The sequence below is a fragment of the Schistocerca serialis genome, chromosome 2, assembly GCF_023864345.2.
Source record: "Schistocerca serialis cubense isolate TAMUIC-IGC-003099 chromosome 2, iqSchSeri2.2, whole genome shotgun sequence".
Lineage (NCBI taxonomy): Eukaryota > Metazoa > Arthropoda > Insecta > Orthoptera > Acrididae > Schistocerca > Schistocerca serialis.
The window spans coordinates 549,937,076-549,959,133 of record NC_064639.1 but is presented as its reverse complement, the minus strand read 5'-3'; the positions used below and the strand labels follow the sequence as shown (position 1 = coordinate 549,959,133).

Sequence of the window (22,058 nt, the reverse complement as noted above, 5' to 3'; positions counted from 1 at the left end):
AGTTTTCGCCCATTGTTTGACAATCACTTGACTTTCTTGATTCACACGAATGCCAGACACAAAGAAATAGACCAATATGGCTCAAACTTGGTGTGCATTCTTTCCAAAGATGCTACTAACTAAACATGAACTCAATACGCGCCGGTGGTACCATCTCTCAGACTTTTCACGGACTTTTCAAACGCCCCTCGTATGCACACAGTTTGGCTGTAATGCAATGAGACACTAATCTCAAGTTATTTATTAGTTTGGTTCAAAACACTGCATAAAAAAATATTTTAATCATGAAGAGGTCGAAGGATGTACCAGATCAACCTATTATCACTTTAAACTCTAATAACCCGCATTTTTAATAACCTTTGTGTTATGTAGGATCAGGTCAGCGCCTGCAGAAATATTGTCACATATCGAAACTTAGTTCTCAACTAATACTTGTGTTTATGGAAGCTGGAGGAGGGGAAGGTAGTGTGAGTGTTTATGTGTGCGGGGGGGAGGGGGGGAGTGGTTGGGGAAGGGTAATATTACGACTGAATGAACTCTCATTGAGTTGCCTGTAAAAATGTTCGTAGTATTTTTGCACTAGGATACTAATAAATCTTCAGTTGATTTACTTCCTGTGGGTTCCTTTTCGGACTATTTGGCCGACGTTTGTTTAACGATTTTCCTGACGTTTTGCCAGCACGAGTGTGTCAAATACTTACCTTCCATTGCTGATGCAAATTCACTGTGTATTTTCGCTCCCTCGATTGTCTTAGACTAGAACATTGTTGCCAGTTCTGAAACTGAGTGTTAGTTTCGAGGGGTTAAATCACAAACTATTTAATTTTACCTTCATACCTGACTTAGTCTGTTTTTGCACTCACCCCTGGCTGACCCGCTTCCCAAGCTCCTTTTCAACGAATAGCTGAGTCTCTGCGTCCATTACAGCCCCTCCAACTGTTAAGATTTTGATGTGGTGCAGCATCTTTCGGACGGGACTTTGTGGGTTCTTGGCAATAGTCACTGCCAAGTTTGGATGCATGAACAAGCTCGAAATCTGGAAACAAAGAATAAGATGCATCAGGAGCCACAAAACTGTTGTGACACGCATTTACTTATAAACATGGCTCTATACCTATCCAAGTAAATATAAATAAAGCTGGTAATAAACATTATTTTTCTTTCTGAGCATTGAAGTTGCAATCAAGTTTCCACTGTGAATGATTTATCGTTGTTGGGCTTCAGCTCCATTCATTTCGTATCGAAAACTTAGCGCAGTCAAACAGTATTTGGATCGTCTTCAACATGTCTTTACCAATGTTTTTCTCGTAGGAAATTAAAGTAATGAGTATTCTATACAGAAGTTTGATTGATGGTTGACAATGAAGGTTTTCATTCCGTGTCATAGTAAAAAATGATATTTTTTACATCCATTATTAGAGATTACTTGCCAAATCCTAATTATTACATCTACTCTACTTTTGCTAGTTTAATTTCCCGAAGCGCCCAGCTTTTACTTTTCCGTGCCCAACAACTGCGCGTACATGGAACCTCAAACAAGTTAATTTGAGAGAGCACCACTCGTTCTTACCACTTTCATTGTCAGCACTGTCTAGCCAGTTGCATTCCTATAAATACTACAAAATTATCGTTAAGACTGATATCAAGCTAATTATCTCCGTAACTGAAAGCGTATCTATCTTAGGTGGATGTACCTTCTGCAACAGTAACAAGAACCAATCACACTGACACGTAGTGTAGAGCTTTCATCTGTCTGGTCTCCACCTCTGTATCAACTTGCAATTCGCGCTGTATATTACCGCTTCTTCCGGCTCGCCTTCTTATTTCCGTTTTTCTTCAACGTATACTTTGCAATCTGTTATCAGTAAGTTACGTGTAAAGGTACTATACAGGAACAATAAATAATTGTTCAGTTGTTGTAAAGCCATGTTATAGATATTACGAGCGTTAATGTAATGTTTATAAAGTTTTGAAAGAATGCTAAAATCCAGATCCAAATGCTATGGATGCAGAAAGAGCATAGAACCTCTGTTGACACGCACTCTGTCAAAGGCAATACAAATATTTACAAAATGAATTTTTAACAGTGATAAGGCACATTTACGATGGAATATAAATGTTTTCAAGCAATATTTCGTCCACCTTCGATGATGCAATATTGCCAGGACATGGTAGGATAATCCTTGAGATGGTGCTTCGAGAAAGGCAGCAGTTGTGGCACTTTGACGGACAATTGAAACATCCACAAACTATAACAATAAATCATTCATGGTTTTCTTAAAGATGGTGGTATTTTCATTTATTTCACGAGCATAGCAACCCAGAAAATAAATTTTCACCTTTAAGTGAACTGGAGGCGTTGTGGGTAGTTTCTTACGAAAATGAAAGGCGACTGGTGTGGTTCGAGTTAAGTCATGTAAAGCAAACAGCTGGGCTAGGTTCGTCCTGCTCAGTTTGTATGTAAATTGAGAACTCTTACTCTCCACGACACACAACCAATGCGATCTGTGAAATGAGAATGCATTCAACTAACGAGACTCAAGTAAACACTTGCTTACATCAGGTTAGGAGTGATTTTGCCAGACAAACTGTTTTATGACGTTGTCGGTTTTTTTATGGTTCTGAGATAGCAAAGAAGGCTATTCTTCTTATGTCACTCAGCCACACTGCTCATTTGCGCATGGGATGAATCAAACAGAGATATTCCAAGAAAAATTATCAAAAAGTAAAAAGCGCCACGTGTTCCACTCTGGAGAACACGGTCCAGTCACAATGTGACCACCGCCTATGTTCGACATTATGTTATAACCACTCACAGACGTCCAAAGGTAGCACTAGCAGTGGAGAGTATATAAAGCGTATCGGTGGGAGACGGAGAACAGTGCATTCGTTGTCACAATGTGGAACAGGGCGATTTATCTGACGTCCAGAAGGGCATAACCATTGGCTTTCGCCCGCATCTCGTGGTCGTGCGGTAGCGTTCTCGCTTCCCACGCTCGGGTTCCCGGGTTCGATTCCCGGCGGGGTCAGGGATTTTCTCTGCCTCGTGATGGCTGGGTGTTGTGTCATGTCCTTAGGTTAGTTAGGTTTACGTAGCTCTAAGTTCTAGGGGACTGATGACCATAGATGTTAAGTCCCATAGTGCTCAGAGCCATTTTCATTGGCTTTCGGGCCAAGAACGGAAGAATTTCCGAAACGGCTTAAGTCGTAAACAGTTCGTGTGCCGCCGAGGTTAAAGCACACATGGCAAAATGGCGCTATCCAAAACCTTCGCGTAGGAAACTGCGACGCTCCACGGGCCACAGATGACTAGGGCGAATAACGGGTGCGGAGATGCGTACAGGCGATTAGACGTGCAATTGCTGAGCAACTGATCGCCCAGATGAAGCCAGGGTCTACCAACAACGTCTCCTCAACAACCGTTCAGCGAGTGTTGCGGTGTCTGGGCCTCGGCAGCAGGCGCATGGTTCAGTCACCCATACTGACCGCAGTTCATCGCTGGCGAATGGTGGAATTTGTACGCCAGTGCCGTAGCTGGACGACCACTGAGTGGACACCGGTGGCCTTTTCAGCTAAACCACGTTTAAAGCTCCATCGGCGTGAAACGTCTGAAAGCAAACACCCCGAACAATCGCGGAGCGTTATAGCCTGTGAAATGTTTTCGTGGAATTCCCTGGGTAATCACATCATTCTGGAAGGTACACTGGATCAACACAAGTATGCATATATCCTTGGGAACCACGTCCACCCCTACATGCAGTTTGTTCCTCCTCGACGCGATGGCATCTACCAGCAGAACAATGCAACATGCCACAGTGTACGTGATCGGTGAGAGTGCACCAGGACGAGTTTATCGTGTTCCCCTGGCCAATTTAAACCCAATCGAAAGTCTGTGGGGCGATAGCGGAACGCAATATAGCGGCGATTGTGTGTGGCATGGGTGGAACAAGTTGCGACGGATTTTTTACGTGCGTGCGTGCGATGCACCAATTGCGACGGATTGTACGTTGCTGCTGCAATGCAATTTCTTTTATAATTTTTGTTCACCTACCTCTTTACAGCGGTAGATCTTCACACGTAAACTCTTGAGTGCAGCTGCTTGCGAGATCGCAGAAAAGCAGTGTTGAGGAAACTGTAACCTCATAGCTACACGCCAGAGGCCGCTACGCGTAAAATTTGCTGAAAATTTTCTATGTACTTTAAAGAAATGATTCGTAAAGGGGATATCACTCGTACTTTAAACACGAAGTTCAAGTTTAAACCTTCAATAGATCTTTATTGCCGTTAAGCAAGATCATCAGCCCACATTTACGAAAATTACTAAAGTTTCTGCTCACAGTTATCACCATACCTAAAACAGCCAGAACTTTTACCTTCCCAAATTCCGAAACCAATTACTTTTAACACAGTCAATGATCGGCCAATTACTTCTGCACACGATATTCAGTGGTTGTCTTTAGTAAAAGTTTATGCTCGCCATAAAATATTCAATAACAATATACTCAGTACCGCCACACTATATACACTCCTGGAAATTGAAATAAGAACACCGTGAATTCATTGTCCCAGGAAGGGGAAACTTTATTGACACATTCCTGGGGTCAGATACATCACATGATCACACTGACAGAACCACAGGCACATAGACACAGGCAACAGAGCATGCACAATGTCGGCACTAGTACAGTGTATATCCACCTTTCGCAGCAATGCAGGCTGCTATTCTCCCATGGAGACGATCGTAGAGATGCTCGATGTAGTCCTGTGGAACGACTTGCCATGCCATTTCCACCTGGCGCCTCAGTTGGACCAGCGTTCGTGCTGGACGTGCAGACCGCGTGAGACGACGCTTCATCCAGTCCCAAACATGCTCAATGGGGGACAGATCCGGAGATCTTGCTGGCCAGGGTAGTTGACTTACACCTTCTAGAGCACGTTGGGTGGCACGGGATACATGCGGACGTGCATTGTCCTGTTGGAACAGCAAGTTCCCTTGCCGGTCTAGGAATGGTAGAACGATGGGTTCGATGACGGTTTGGATGTACCGTGCACTATTCAGTGTCCCCTCGACGATCACCAGTGGTGTACGGCCAGTGTAGGAGATCGCTCCCCACACCATGAAGCCGGGTGTTGGCCCTGTGTGCCTCGGTCGTATGCAGTCCTGATTGTGGCGCTCACCTGCACGGCGCCAAACACGCATACGACCATCATTGGCACCAAGGCAGAAGCGACTCTCATCGCTGAAGACGACACGTCTCCATTCGTCCCTCCATTCACGCCTGTCGCGACACCACTGGAGGCGGGCTGCACGATGTTGGGGCGTGAGCGGAAGACGGCCTAACGGTGTGCGGGACTGTAGCCCAGCTTCATGGAGACGGTTGCGAATGGTCCACGACGATACCCCAGGAGCAACAGTGTCCCTAATTTGCTGGGAAGTGGCGGTGCGGTCCCCTACGGCACTGCGTAGGATCCTACGGTCTTGGCGTGCATCCGTGCGTCGCTGCGGTCCGGTCCCAGGTCGACGGGCACGTGCACCTTCCGCCGACCACTGGCGACAACATCGATGTACTGTGGAGACCTCACGCCCCACGTGTTGAGCAATTCGGCGGTACGTCCACCCGGCCTCCCGCATGCCCACTATACGCCCTCGCTCAAAGTCCGTCAACTGCACATACGGTTCACGTTCACGCTGTCGCAGCATGCTACCAGTGTTAAAGACAGCGATGGAGCTCCGTATGCCACGGCAAACTGGCTGACACTGACGGCGGCGGTGCACAAATGCTGCTAGCGCCATTCGACGGCCAACACCGCGGTTCCTGGTGTGTCCGCTGTGCCGTGCGTGTGATCATTGCTTGTACAGCCCTCTCGCAGTGTCCGGAGCAAGTATGGTGGGTCTGACACACCGGTGTCAATGTGTTCTTTTTTCCATTTCCAGGAGTGTAATTCAAAGTTCACTCGCGATTTTCGTCGGAACGAATTATCACAACACTCTAAAGTTTTCATAAACAGTTTCTGGTCACTACCAGATACCATTAACACTGGACCATAACGCGGAAGTCATCCCAAGACTTCATCTTACACATAATGCGAAAAGTCACATCCAGCATAACCGCCTCCAATCAAAGCTAGCTCGCGACTCCCCTCTCACTCTCCCACACTCAAAATCCATATCTCCTGGCTAGGCGGCCAACCGTCTCGCATCTCATTGGCTGTCAGCACTTACGACCAATGAGAACTCACTTCTAGGGCGTGGCTCGGGCCAAAATCTAGCAAGCACCAACCACTTCTCTAGGCTCATTGACGTCATCAAATTAAGTAACACAAAACTCTCTAATTAAATAAACAAAACAAAATGAACTATAAGCTTTACTCTATATCTGGAAATTTATTATGTAGTCGCAAATGTTCTGGCTGTCTTATACATAAGCATACATACTTGGACATCTGACATTCACGAGTAGGGGAACCACTAGTGGCTTCGTTACCACGTTACAGAGTTGGAACACTTACCAAATCCTGTGGAGAATTACATGAATGATTTTTAATAATGCCGAACGTCCCACATACTCTCACGTACGCATTCTCATTCACACGCACCCTAACACACACCTACACATATTTACTTAGAATTCTTGAAATTATTGTTATAGAAAAGTCACAGAGGTTTTCTGAAACTAAAAACTTTCCAAATTTATATATGAACACTGAAATTGTTATCAGATCATCGTACATAGTCACTGAAGGTGAACTATTACATTACTGTGTTTATTTAAATTCTTGACTGTCGGAAAATTACGTTTTTTTATGGAATTTTACTAACTTCCAAAATACAACTATTTTTGATCTCAGACTTTGACAGATTGTTTGTTTTCACAACAGAAGGATGTACATCAAATATGACGTTCCTCAGATTATTCCTTTATTAGTTATTAATATTTTTAGTCTCGTATAATGTAAGTGGCCTGCCAGCGCTACTCCACTGCTTTCACACGCGCAGCTGTAACACATGGTCGTGACGTCAGTCTGCAGGACACAACTCGTCCGTTACTGACCGTATAATACTCTACCGGCTTACATTGCAGCCCACATACATTCTGAAGTAAAGCTTTTAATAGACAAATGGGCGATCGTGCACTAGTTGCGACGCCACAAAGTCCTTAGTAGGTATGTGAAAACTGTCACGCAATTTGATTGCCGAGACAACGTCAGTTCACTATCTTACTCCTAAAACCACTGTAGCACGACTCTGGCCTTGTGATGTGATGGTGTTGTATTTGTTCCTGCGCTTAATGTGCCAGATTGGGACATATTCTCACAATATGAGAGTCAGGTTATCTTAATATAGAACATGCTTAATATTGCGCATTACAATAAAGTAATTTCAGTCGACGAGGGCTATGACATTCGGAACCTCAGTGGAACACTCACCAAAAAAATGTTTTCGTTGGTTCACATGGATCAGCAATTAATAACTGATGTATATACAACATTTAGTCACCTGATTATGGCAGTATGCTGCCGAAAAGCGTGAGTATTGGATAATAAAAGCAACTGATTCTCAGAAAGTTATTTTTATACTTGGTGACTGTATTAATGAGATCCGTTAGGCAACTGACATCGGAGGTAATTTATGAACATTCACGAAGAACATAATTCGACTTCAGTTGCAGTTTGCGACCAAAATAACAGTAAGTAACCCAGATTATGAGTGTTGGATTGCAACTGTGTAAAGTGTCAACGGAAAACCAACACGTTTAAAAATCTTTATAATGCATGGATAATATAAGAACAAGGAACTAATATCTGCAGAACGAAAAGTAATGCACTTTCTTTATAATTTAGATGTTAATAATACTTCTCTGAGGGCACTGTGGCTGGAGAAATTAATATTTTTCACAAGATATCTTCGGCGCTCAAAATGCACTCGACATGTTCAGTAAATTGATCAATTCGTAACTATATTAAGAAAACGGTCGAAATCCCGATAAGCGTTTTGAAATATCTTAAAAGATAGGGTGTGTCACTGCTCTGCTTGGTGTTGGATGATACCCGGTGTACCAGCCAGGCTGTGTCGTATCGTGCTCGCGGATCGGTGACATCTTGAAAGTAAATCTTGATATTTTCCCGGAGTATTGAACACTCGATGACGCTTCGGGAGTGCAACCGGTTATAGTTGTCCGCCTTGAACATGTCTGGCAGGTGCCCAGACAAAATATGATATTTGGCAGAAAACGATGAGTGACTTAACTTCTGAAACACCATCGAGCACCTTTTAAGTGAAAGGTGGGCAAATGGTTTCGTTACAAGGAAATCTGCCAATAGCTACACCATTTTCGGTACTAACAACCTCGAGAAATAGCTTGGCTTCCCCAAACAAAATAGTCGCTCCGAACTGAAGAGATTAGGGTTGATAGAGGAAAATTTATGTGGAGAATTTATGGCGTAATAGAAGAGCATTTCTGAAAAACAAAAATTTGTTAACATGTTAGGCTTTTCTGAAGCTTAGTTTCTGGCGTGTATTTCGAAACGTGAACCTGAACTGACAAGAAGATAATAGAAGCTTTTGAAATATTGCGCTGAAGAATGGTGAAGAATAGGTAGGTAAAACAATAACTAGGTACAGATTCGAAATGGGATGTAGTGAATTAATGGCACAGTTGCCTAAAAGAAGGGGTCGATTGGTGGGACAGCAGGAAACTACTTCACTTCATTCGTATAATAACTTTCTTAGAAAGACACTGCACATGAATTTTATTGTTGCCATCGTGGTCCTTAGCCCGAAGACTTTTTTCATGCAGTTCTCCACGCTTGACTATCTTGTGCAGTCGTCTTTAGCTCTAGATCATTCGAACTAAGTATCGAGCCTTGGTCTTCCTCTAGAATTCCTTCCACACTCTCCCGCCTCAAACTTATCATGATTACCAAATAGGCGAATCTTCGATGCCTCAGGGTGGGACACATCTACAACTTTCGTGTCGTAGACATTAACCAATTCCGTATTACTACGACACTGGTGTATAATAGCTCTCGTCTTGTTAGAATACCGACTCGTAAGTTAGAAGCTGATGCTATCTCGGATGTAACAATGGCCTTGCTTCCTGCCGTCCTAGTTGGGCCATGACTTACTTTCATCGGTTGACACGAACTGACGAAATGTTCTGATGTACTATAGACTCCGCGACAATAATTATTGGACGGGTAGCAGCGAATGCCAGTCTTCCAAATCACGACTGCAATGTTCACAACACTAATCACTCTTCCTGTTCAGACTTGCGATGCACCTAGCGTATCTTAAAACGAATGTATAGTAGACATGAAACAATTTCAGGTGACGAACTGCCTTTTGTACAGTTACTTGGTAATACACAGGTGTACAAACGGAAATGAAGTGTACCATCGACTGAAATCTAACCGAAAACAACATCGTTCGGCACTTGGGCGCCGTAGCTTGCTATTCAAGACAGTAGTGTTCAGCATTACTCACGTTGTACTCGCCCAAGACGCGTGCTACCGTATCCTCGTCGAAGCTGGGAAGTATGCAGGCCGTCTTCCCAAGGTGAAGGGCATACAATGGCATTACAAGCCCAGACGCCCAGAAAGTCGGCGACGTCGATATCATGGCCTCTGGACGTCGGTCACTCGATGTGGCAAACTGTGCAAACATTTTCCTGCAAAAACACAGGAATTTTGAAAGGTCTCTGTTGGATTCCTTTCATGCTATTTTCCTCGACTTTACGTCATACATTTGCACCTCTAAATTTACTGTGGTATTTCTAAATTTATCTGGGAGGAGACTGAGCAGTGGAATACATTATATTGACACATAAACACGAGCAACTTGTCACGCAACATTTTCAAACACATTTTTGTATGTAATTCTTATGATACAGTTTCGTACGAAACCCACATCCGCCCTCTTTACGTAGTACATATGATGTCTTAAGATACTGTCATCTCCTTCCCTCCTGGTGTGAAATGATGAATGAGTGAGAGTATTTGTAGTTGCATGCTCGGTGGTAGCAGAGAAGTTTTGTCTGCTAGAGAACAGTAGGGCCAACGTCTGAGTAGGTAGATACGATTTCTAAGGCAAAGAGGTTGTCTCCAAATGGCTCTGAGCACTATGGGACTTAACAGCTATGGTCATCAGTCCCCTAGAACTTAGAACTACTTAAACCTAACTAACCTAAGGACATCACACATCACCCAGTCATCACGAGGCAGAGAAAATCCCTGACCCCGCCGGGAATCGAACCAGGGAACCCGGGCGCGGGAAGCGAGAACGCTACCGCACTACCACGAGCTGCGGACAGGTTGTCTCCTTGATGTGGTTCTCCCGCCCCTTGTCAGGTTGGTAAAGGAAGCTACCTCTCTAGTCACTTCCTATTGTATCTGTGGGATGCCCTCGGACGGGGCCCACGCTGGTCAGTCGGCGGGCAGTTTCTGAAGTGGTAACATCTCCGGGTAAGCGCGTGTTTGGTGAGTCCGAAGGACAATGAAATTCGTAAGTCTAACTGAAATCTTAATTAGTTTTCTTACAGGTCTACATCGAAAATGTTTTATACATTATTTTAATTCGGGATTCAGTGTGATTTCAGTGTTGGTTTCAAGTGTATTTCGGTAGCTACTTTGTTTCCACTCCAATAAAGGAAAGTGGAAGCACGTTGTCATGAGGCGTAATTCTGATAAAAATCACTCTTTAGTGTGAATGTGCGTAGAAGTGTTTTCTCTCGCTGAAATTCTTGAAATTAATAATTTATCATTGTGTTCAACCCACGTGGTGTGTGCTTTGTAGTAGCAGTACCACGTGCTCGTAAAATTGAGGCATCAGGTCAGTACTATGCCGTTATTAACGCAGTTCGGAAGTTGGATGTGTTTGGATTTGATTTCTTCATTAAAATCGTTGTGGAATTACATATTTTCTGTAAATGTTCTTGTGCACGTGGAACATGTGGTGTAATAACTAAACTAGCCCTCAGCTACTATTTTACGTAATATTTCGCGTATTCAAACTTAATTCATCGCTATCGCGAGCAGCCTTTCCTGCTTCACGATTTCTAGAAACATTTTTATAGAGTATTTTGGTAATATTGTGGTTATATCGAACCACGTGATCTTTGTCTAAACTTCCAATACCGGTCTGTGGTTATCCTTTGGCAACACGACTGCGTGAGGAGAGGAATTTCTTTGCCTAAATAGTTCCTTTTTTGTGTACACTTGAACAATCTTCGTGTGCTTGTTTGAATGTGGTACCCCATCCTGTTGCCTAATTTTTGGTTCCTATTCTTAGAAAATCACGTTTGATTTTATTGAATCCCCCCTGAGTAATACTTTTCTTAATTTACAATAGTGAATAAGGCACCAGCTTTGAGACGGGCTTAGCTTGTGTTATCCGTTTTATTGAACACTGATGAATTTTAAAATAAACATGAAAGTTTAAACTTAGTTTACTTTCCTCGAATCTAAGTTTCCCCATCATCTGTTTACTTAAAATAATAATAAAATTATAAAAAAATGAGCTGAGAGTGTGGGTGACCATTGCATAGATTTAAAAATTTATAGCAGTAATAAGAATTTGTTTATTAGTCACCCACACATACTTTCCACCCTAAGGTCGGAAGGTTTTAAAAACACTAGGCTCATTATAACATTCGAGTACATCTTGTTAAAGTGTTGAGTGCGCTTTGGATACCTCGCGTCCACCGATCAACCACAGAAATTATCGAGGTGTGGTCGCTTGCGTGCCCCAACATTAAGGATAGTCGCCCCGTAGGTGAGACCATAACGGAATGTTATCTATGGAGAAATCAAACTGATAGATCCCTGACGAGGGGTAGTAGGATTTTCCTTCTATGAGTAACTGAGTAATCTACATCATTACTCTGCAATTCACAATTAAGTACTTGGCAGAGAGTTCATTGAACCACCTTGAAGCTCTTTCTCTACCGTTCCGCTCTCAAATAGCGGGCGGGAAAAATGAACACTCAAAGCTTTCTGTGCGAGCTCTGATTTCTCTTTTTTTTTTATGATGATCATTCCTCCCTATGAACGTGGGCGCCAACAAAGTATTTTCACACTCGACAAACGCCTTTGTTTTAATGATTGTCACCCCCACTCACGTATCATATCCATAGCGCTCTCTCCCCGCGCCGCACGGCGGTTCTCCAGAGGAGGACGTACAAGCGTAGTGTAAGCAATCTCTTTGGAAGACCTGTTGTATTTTCTCAGTGTGCTGCCAAAAAGTCGTAGACCTTGTTCTGCTTTATCCGCAACATTATCCATGTGATCGTTCCAACTTAAGTTATTCGCAGCTGTAATTCCTAAGTATTTAGCTGAATTTACAGCCGTTGGATTTGTGTGATTTATTGTGTAACTGAAAATTAGCAGATTCATTTTGGTACACATGTGGATGATTTCGAACTTGTATTTAGAGGCAATTGCCACTTTTCACACCATGTAGACATCTTGTCTAAATCGTTTTGCAATTGGTTTTGATCGTCTGATGACTTTATAAGATGGTAAATGCCAACATCATCTGCAAACAGTATAAGAGTGCTACTCAGATTGTCTCCTAAATAGTTCATGTACATCAGGAACAGCAGAACGCCTATAGCACTTCCTTGTGGAACGCCAGGTATTACTTCTGTTATAGTCGATGACTTCCCAACAGTTACTATGAACTGTGACCTTCCTGACAGGAAATGACGAGTCCAGTCGCACAGCCGAGACGATAGTCCATAGGCACGCGATTTGATTAGAAATCACTTGTTAGGTATGTCGTCAAAAGCCTTCTGGAAATCTAAAAATATGGAATCAATTTGACACCCCAGTCAACAGCACTCATTACTTCGCGAGAATGAAGGGCTAGTTTTTCACAAGAACGATATTTTCTGAATCCGTGCTCGCTGTTTGTCATAAATCGTTTGCTTATCGTTTTTTTCGAGATAATTCATAATGTTCGAACACGGTATATGTTCCAGAAGCCTACAGCAAATCGACGTTAGCGATATGGGCCCGTAATTCAGTGGATTACTCCTGTTATCTTTCTTGTGTAATGGTGTGACTTGCGCTACTTTCCAGGCTTTGGTATGGATCTTCCTACGAGTGAGTGGTTGTATATGATTGCTAAGTGTGGAGCTACAGTATCGGCATACTCTGAAACGAGCTTGAGTGGTGTAGAATCTGGGCCAGAAGCCTTGACTTTCTTGCTTTAAACTGCTTTGCTACACCGAGGATATCTACTTTTAAGTTGCTCTTGGCAGCAGTTTTTTTTCCGAATTCTGGAATAATTACTTCATCTTGTTTGGTGAAGCAATTTTGGAAAACTAAATTTAATAACTCTGCTTTCGTGGTATTGTCATCAGTAACATCACCATTGCTATCGCATAGCTAATGTATTGATTGTGTCTTTGCTCTTGTGTATGTTAAATATGACCAGAATATCCCTGGATTTTGTGGACAGAGACAGATTCGTTGTGGAAAGTATTAAACGCATCTCGCATTGTAGTTCGCTCTACATTTCGAGCTTCTGTACAACTCCGCCAATCTGGAGGGTTTTGCTTTATTTTAAATTTGACATGTTTTTCGTTGCGTCTGCAACAGTGTTCTGACCTTTTTAGTGTACCATGGAGAATCAGTATCATCTTTTATCAATTTATTTGGTATATAGCAATAGCCGTCGATACTGTTTCTTTGAATTTAAATCAGATATAGTCTACGCTTACATATTCAGATTGGAAGGAGTCAAGGCTGTCTCTTAGAAAGGCGTCAAGTGTATTTTTATCAGCTTGTTTAAATAGATTTAAATATATTCCGGACATAAAAGTCCCCCATTCAGATCTCTAGGCCGCGTAGCTCTACAGATAATGAGCTGCAATCAATGAGTGTAGTGATGTAGTATGACAGCAACAAAAATATCATTCTGTGAACCCTGCAATACGGACTAATGACATGTAACATACAAAATTAGCCGCTCCACGGCGTCCTAGCATGGATGGGAAGTACAAAGGCGTGGAAAACTGAAATGGTTGAGACACCACAGAGCTGACGAGGCTGGTGACGCCTCTCGGCTTCTCCACCTCCACTGTCCATGATAAGTTGCTGGTCTTTTAGAGCACTGAAGTGGGCTGTACTAGGTGATAGTGAGTCACTGTAGGCTTGCTCCTGCAGACTCCTGATCGCCTGCCTGCACGACATCGCTGTTGGGTCCTGACCTGTGCCACGCCAGGGTGTTACATAGGCTACACATTCCTTGTAGCGCTCGAGTGTGGGATTCAGCATGCCTTCACCTCGCCGGAGAAGACAACCCACGTTGTAAAACCTCGAGTAATAAACATGTTTCCAGACAGCGATGTTCAACTGACGCTCTCACCAGCTTCAACGCCCAGCCTCCTGCACCTGTAGCGCCACCACCTCACCTGGTCAGCCTCTACACCCACTAAAAATCTTGATCCGAGGGTTGACCGCTACAACTGGCATCAGAAATGACTGGCCACTTGCTGCAAATGGTGATCAAAAGCCGTCCTGACGCTGATGCCTTTGCGACTGGAAGCAGTTTCCGATGTAGTCGTTTTCACCACAGCATTTTCGCTCATCTTGCAATCAATGCTTCACCCACTGCAGGGCGGTGAGTGAGAAGCATTTTGTGTACCTTGAAATTGGCCGTTTTCATTGACCTCGTTGGATCATAGGGACGTTCATTTTATTCTGGGGGTAATGATGTGACCTCCTAACCTTTCTGGAATCAAGGGCAGTTGTCACGAATTGCCTTTGGCACGAGTCAGGTGTACATTTCATAGCCTTTCTGGGTACATGTTGCTGTACGGAAAGGCTATGCCAGCCATATGTTTCACTTATCAACGTAGGGGTCTGCCAAACGTTGCTAGTGTGGCGTTTTAAACCCATGTTGTGTCTCCTGCATTGTCCAAATTGTCCTTCCTACACACATTTTTTCGCACTGGTAAAATATGCGGTAGACTCTCGGTTTCCGGAGTCCTAGGACATCCTTCACTGATCCTAACTAGGTTTTCTTCTTGGCTGGCGAGTGGGAGGCACATCTGACATTCTGTTTCCGGAGTATTCTTCCGATTTTGATGTGTTCCCATGTATGGAATGATCGCCATCGCAATTGCTTTTATCTTCGCCTTCAGCTTGCTTTGATCTTGCTTCTTGGATCGTAAGGTACGCCGTATTGGGCGGTTGCTGTAACCGTTTGCACAGAATACGGCCTGTACGTGTTCCAGTTCATCTACTAGACAGTCTTTGTCTGGGATTGTAGGTGCTCTGTGCGCTTGTGTGCTTATGACACCTCGTTGTGAAGGGGCACGGCAGTCTGAGGTGCTAGTGTGGCATCTGGACACTGCTGGACGAGTACATCCAGGATCGGAAGTTGATGGTTTTATTCTCTCCCCTTCGAGAATTTGATGTTCTGGTGCAGCGAATTTAAGTGTTGCAGAGAGTCTTGTAGGTGAAGTCCATGAGGATAGATGACGAATGTATACACATCGAAAAAAAAAACGAGGGCTGGCAGAATGCCTCCAAAAATACATCGGCCACCTCAGGACATAGTTTGCAGTCCATCGCTACTCAGTCTGTCTGTTAGTAATAATTTCCGTCGAACAGAAATTAGGCTGACATAAGCACAAATTCAGTTTCGTTAGCGATGGCCCCAACTTTTACTCTATGATGCTTAAGGATTTTCTTAGATGTACCCTTTTAAAGAGAGATACCGCTTTGAAACCGTGAGGTCTTCTTGACCAAGTCGGAAGTTCCGGAATTTCTGGATGAAATGTGTAGAATTTCTTATGCGGTGCTGGCATTTTCCCCACAAAGGGGCTGAGCATCACTGGCAGGTGTTTCGCTGATTCAGATGTTGGTGCGCCATTGTTGCTAACAATTGGGCTAAGAGCATTTCTTCCTTGTGGACTTCATATATTTCGTAAAGCTTAGGCAATGCAACTGCTCATGCACGAAGTTTCTTCAGCGCCTTCTTGTCTGATCGTCTTCAATTCCCCTGTATGTATCAACCTATAATAAAGCGTACAATTTTTTCTTGTTAACATGATATGATAGCTGTACCGTACAATTCCCTTTGTCTGGTGGGACGATGACTTTCTCAATCTTCTCGTAGCCGCGTAAGTGTTTTTTTTTTTCTCTTCCTTGGTCATTTTCGGCTTCGATGAAACTGCCGCTGTTAAGTGAACGGTATGTTTCACGTCGTATTTCGTCTGCCGCGTCCCGTGGAAGTGTCAGAACAATCGAAATAACATGAATTATGATGCCACCGAGCTGTTTCAACAAGCCAACACCTTCTGGGATTGTATTCTCATAGAAGCTGTTGAGATCCGACAGCATGACGGACTAATAAACATGGACAGTGGTTTTTAATACAGCAAGGCCTAGGATCCAGTCTTGGGCATGACGAAAAGCACAGCGGCAATTTACACGTAGATCTGCTCCCGTCATGATAACTGAAGATGACGAAGAAGCACTGTCGCCACGCCAGCAAACACCCGCGACCAGTGCTGGTGTGGAGTTGCTGATGACCCTGGATCGACGCCCATGTAGCGCTTCCCTCATCACAGCACCAGGTCCACGCCCGGAGCCTGCCGACTGGTGACGACAGGAGGGGTGGGTTGAGGTGGAGGGGAAGAAAGAGAGGATATAAAGACGGCATCCAGCAGATATCTCTCAGCCACCACAAATGTCTGAAGATTTCAAGAAGTAAGCTTGCCGAAATATCGCACCTTTTACACGTCGTCACCAGGCAGCATATGCGAGAACTAGTCAAGATGTTATTTATTATAATACATAAATTCGTTATATGTTATTTAACAGAGAATAAAAGAACCCACTGAGGATGGAGAAACTTCTCCGAAACATTTTTAGGTAATAAAACAAGAAAAATTGTGTTTGCTCAAGGCAGAACCACATTTCCATATTACATACAGTTATTAATATTCAGCCAATGAAATACTGTAAGCTTAACCGATGCGTCCTTAATGAAACGCTATCAAATGGATTTTTTAGCATCTTCTGGGATTACAGTGAGGTGAAAAACGTCACGGAATACCGATATGCACATACACAGATGGCGGTGATATCTCGTATATAAATTACAAACGCGAAGTGCATCGGATGAACAGTCATTCGTATTCAAATGATTCATATGAAAAGGTTTCTCACGTGATTATGGCTGCACGATGGGAACTAGCAGACTCTGAGCGTGGAATGTAGTTGGAGCTAGACGCATGGGACATTCCATTTCGGAAATCGTTAGGGAATTCAATATTCCGAGAGCCACAGTGCCAAGAGCCTGCCGAAACATCAAATTTCAGGAATTACCTCTCACTCCCGACAACGCAGTGGCCGGCACCTTCACTTAACGACCGAAAGCAGCGGCACTTTCTTAGAATTGTCAGTGCTAACCGACAAGCAACAGTGCGTGAAGCAACGACATCGTACTACAATCCTGATAGTGCAGTGTATTTGGCTTTAACCGGCCATAGCAGCAGACGACCAACCCGAGTGCCTTTGCCAATAGCAAGACATCGCCTCAGCGCCTCTCCTGCGCTCGTGACCATATCGATTGGAACCTAGACAACTAGAAAACCATGACTTGGTCATATGAGTCCGGATTTCAGTTGTTAAGAGCTGATGGAAGGGTTTGAGTCTGGCGCAGACTCCACGAAGCCATAGGTAGACCCAAGTTGTCAACAAGGCATTGTGCAAACCGGTGGTGACTCATAATCGTGTCGGCTGTGTTTACATAGTTTACTGGGTCATCTGGTCCAACTGAACCGAACCTACACTAGAAACAGTTATTTTCGCCTACTCGGAGATCATTTCCAGCCATTCATGGACTTCATGTTCCCAAACAACGATGAAATTTTTATGGATGACAATGCGCCTTGTCACCGGACCACAATTATTCACGATTGGTTTGAAGAACGTTCTGAATAATTTGAGTGAATGATTTGGACTCCCAGATAGCCCTATATGAATCCCATCGAATATTTATAGAATATAATCGAGAGGTCAGTTCATGCTCAAAACCCAGCACCGGCAACACTTTCGCAATTATGGACGGCTGTAGAAGCAGGATGGCTCAATATTGCTGCAGGGGACTTCCAGCGACTAATTGGGTGCATGCTACATCGAAATGCTGCACTGCGCTTGGCAATAGGAGGTCCGATCAGATATTAGGAGGTACTTTCGTCACCTCAGTGTATGAAATATCTACACTCCTGGAAATGGAAAAAAGAACACATTGACACCGGTGTGTCAGACCCACCATACTTGCTCCGGACACTGCGAGAGGGCTGTACAACCAATGATCACACGCACGGCACAGCGGACACACCAGGAACCGCGGTGTTGGCCGTCGAATGGCGCTAGCTGCGCAGCATTTGTGCACCGCCGCCGTCAGTGTCAGCCAGTTTGCCGTGGCATACGGAGCTCCATCGCAGTCTTTAACACTGGTAGCATGCCGCGACAGCGTGGACGTGAACCGTATGTGCAGTTGACGGACTTTGAGCGAGGGCGTATAGTGGGCATGCGGGAGGCCGGGTGGACGTACCGCCGAATTGCTCAACACGTGGGGCGTGAAGTCTCCACAGTACATCGATGTTGTCGCCAGTGGTCGACGGAAGGTGCACGTGCCCGTCGACCTGGGACCGGACCGCAGCGACGCACGGATGCACGCCAAGACCGTAGGATCCTACGCAGTGCCGTAGGGGACCGCACCGCCACTTCCCAGCAAATTAGGGACACTGTTGCTCCTGGGGTATCGGCGAGGACCATTCGCAACCGTCTCCATGAAGCTGGGCTACGGTCCCGCACACCGTTAGGCCGTCTTCCGCTCACGCCCCAACATCGTGCAGACCGCCTCCAGTGGTGTCGCGACAGGCGTGAATGGAGGGACGAATGGAGACGTGTCGTCTTCAGCGATGAGAGTCGCTTCTGCCTTGGTGCCAATGATGGTCGTATGCGTGTTTGGCGCCGTGCAGGTGAGCGCCACAATCAGGACTGCATACGACCGAGGCACACAGGGCCAACACCCGGCATCATGGTGTGGGGAGCGATCTCCTACACTGGCCGTACACCACTGGTGATCGTCGAGGGGACACTGAATAGTGCACGGTACATCCAAACCGTCTTCGAACCCATCGTTCTACCATTCCTAGACCGGCAAGGGAACTTGCTGTTCCAACAGGACAATGCACGTCCGCATGTATCCCGTGCCACCCAACGTGCTCTAGAAGGTGTAAGTCAACTACCCTGGCCAGCAAGATCTCCGGATCTGTCCCCCATTGAGCATGTTTGGGACTGGATGAAGCGTCGTCTCACGCGGTCTGCACGTCCAGCACGAACGCTGGTCCAACTGAGGCGCCAGGTGGAAATGGCATGGCAAGCCGTTCCACAGGACTACATCCAGCATCTCTACGATCGTCTCCATGGGAGAATAGCAGCCTGCATTGCTGCGAAAGATGGATATACACTGTACTAGTGCCGACATTGTGCATGCTCTGTTGCCTGTGTCTATGTGCCTGTGGTTCTGTCAGTGTGATCATGTGATGTATCTGACCCCAGGAATGTGTCAATAAAGTTTCCCCTTCCTGGGACAATGAATTCACGGTGTTCTTATTTCAATTTCCAGGAGTGTATAATATGGGGACGCGGGCTGCCATAAGAAAGCGTACTTGCTCCTTTGTTGTTCTTATTCGTGTCACGTTTCCCTCAGAAACAATTATGTGTTGATAGACGCTGTAAGCAAACACAGATTGTAAAAGGCCCTCGAAGAAAATATATAGATCTTAAACGAATACTTTCGAAGGCAACGGCTTCTACCAAAATCTCGTGCCTACCGTAGAACATATAGATGGAACACATTTAAGAGAAGCTACAGGTCCAAAACGAACGCGACAGGCATCTAGATTCAGTAATTGACTATAGACTTAAATTCGAGACACATATTACGAGGATTGCATAGGAGACCAGCGCGAGAATAACAATCTTTCAACTGTTAACAAATAGGATGAGGGGAACTGCTGGATGTCCTCTCTGCACACTATCACCGGCTATATTGCACTAACTTAACATTACCCTTCTGTTCACACAGTAGTGTGGTTACGTAAAAACTAAATGTACTCTTTAACGCAAGAACTTCAGCTTTCCAAAGTCTACCCAACTAGTCATCTTTAAAGAGGAGAGATAGAAACACAATATTTGCATTGGACACTGAAAGAATATAGCATAGGCAATTATTGAAAGCGCTGAGCTGTGGGCAGAGCAGAAATCATTGTACCTGCCTGAAACAAAGATACGATTACAAGGAGTAATTTTACAGACAATCTGTTGCCTCGATGAATGCTTCGATGACAGCGCCAAGTATGACACATCGAACGACGAGTGTTCAGTGGAAATGAAAGTAGCATCAGGCGTGCCCCGAGGAAGTGTAATGGAACTTCAAGCGTTCTTATTACACGTAAATGCCTTATCAGATAAAATTAGTGGCGCTTGCACACTGTTCACTGACGAAGCTGCGCGTACGCGAAAGAATCCTCGCTGGACGGTAGTATGATAATGCGAAAAGATAAAGACAATATTTTCACTTGGTGTAAGGAATGGCAGCTCTCTTCGAATATGTGTAAGCATAAGGTAATAATCACATTAAAAAGAAAAACCTGGCAGTATCAGACTACACGATTAGTACTGAACTTTCACAGCCTATCGCATCATATATCTTGATAACGCTAAAAGCATTATGAAATGGAAATTTATGTAAAATCAGTAGCAGCGAAGGAAGAGTTACGTTTGTTGAGGGAATTCTGAGAAAGTGGAGCGCCTGTGTGAAGGAAGTCACGTGTAAGACACTAGTGCCACCAGTTCTACAGTACTGTTCCAAGTCCTCAGCCGGCCGCTGTGGCCGAGCGGTTCTAGGCGCTTCAGTCCGGAACTGCGCTGCTGCTACGGTTGCAGGTTCGAATTCTGCCTCGGGCATGGATGTGTGTGATGTTCTTGGGTTGGTTAAGTTTAAGTCGTTCTAAGTCTAGGGGACTGATGATTTCAGATGTTAAGTTCCATAGTGCTTACAGCCATTTGAACCATTTGAACCAAGTCCTCATTAAGTAGGTACGACAACAAACATCAAACGAATTCAGGCAACAGCTGCTAGAATCGCAAGGAGTCAGTATAATTTCTTATAATATGGGTCCACAGCTTCCATAAATTTTTAAATGGTGTCATCTTTCATTCAGGTGTTATTGTTTTATTTTACGATTGCAATTTCGACATTATGCCATTTTCAGGCATCTACAAAACATAGCACAACGTAATGACAACAATGTGGGGTGGGAATAGCAGTACGTGCAACCAATTTTATAAGGTTCATTCAGATGAAAAGGTCTAATTGTAGATATCCGGACAATGTGTTGAGGGAAATGTTAGTCCTGTGTGTTTTTCTAAACTCATCTCTGTGCAGGACTTAATAAATGTTACATTTGTTGCGCATGGGCTAGTGTGGCACATAGGTTACTTATCACCGTTCCTTTCCGCTCCCCCACACACACCAGGTAATTCCAGGGACAAACGTTACTAAGGAAGAACGCTTTCTTTGTGTGGAAGGTGTCCATCCAGCGGACATATACAGAGGACAGCACGGTGCGTATGGTGCGGAGTGTGTTTCAGACAAAAGTGGTGTCGGCGTTTTCGTGGTGGCAGGGAGACACTAGCGGATAATGGCGCGACCCGGGCAGGTTACGAATCCATGTCCTGATGAGACAGTTGCTGCTACTGACAATTGCATTCACTCTAATAGAGGGGTCACCTCTGATGCCATTAGTGCTCAAGTGCAGGTGTCATATGGCAGTGTGGATGCCACTGTACACAATAGACTTGATTATCGGAAGGTTTGTGCTCATTGGGTCCCCAAATTTTTGTCCGAGGAGCAGCGGCACAACGTAATGGGAATACCACTGAACCATTTGTCGCGATATCTGTGCGAGGGCGACGATTGCGTTTCCAAGATCACCGCCAGAGATAAATCCATGTGCCCACTATTT

The 22,058-nt window shown here is 44.5% G+C and overlaps 1 protein-coding gene across 1 annotated transcript in view; it reads right to left on the bottom strand.

The window, feature by feature from the left end:
- LOC126456200 (luciferin 4-monooxygenase-like) overlaps positions 1-22,058 on the bottom strand; it is a 95,852-nt gene that overhangs the window by 31,414 nt on the left and 42,380 nt on the right. The window contains exons 4-5 of the mRNA XM_050091954.1: positions 9,485-9,668; positions 864-1,036 (exon numbers count right to left, since the gene is read on the bottom strand). Of these exons, the coding sequence (XP_049947911.1) occupies positions 864-1,036; positions 9,485-9,668 (357 nt within the window). The remainder of the gene's footprint in view (positions 1-863; positions 1,037-9,484; positions 9,669-22,058) is intronic.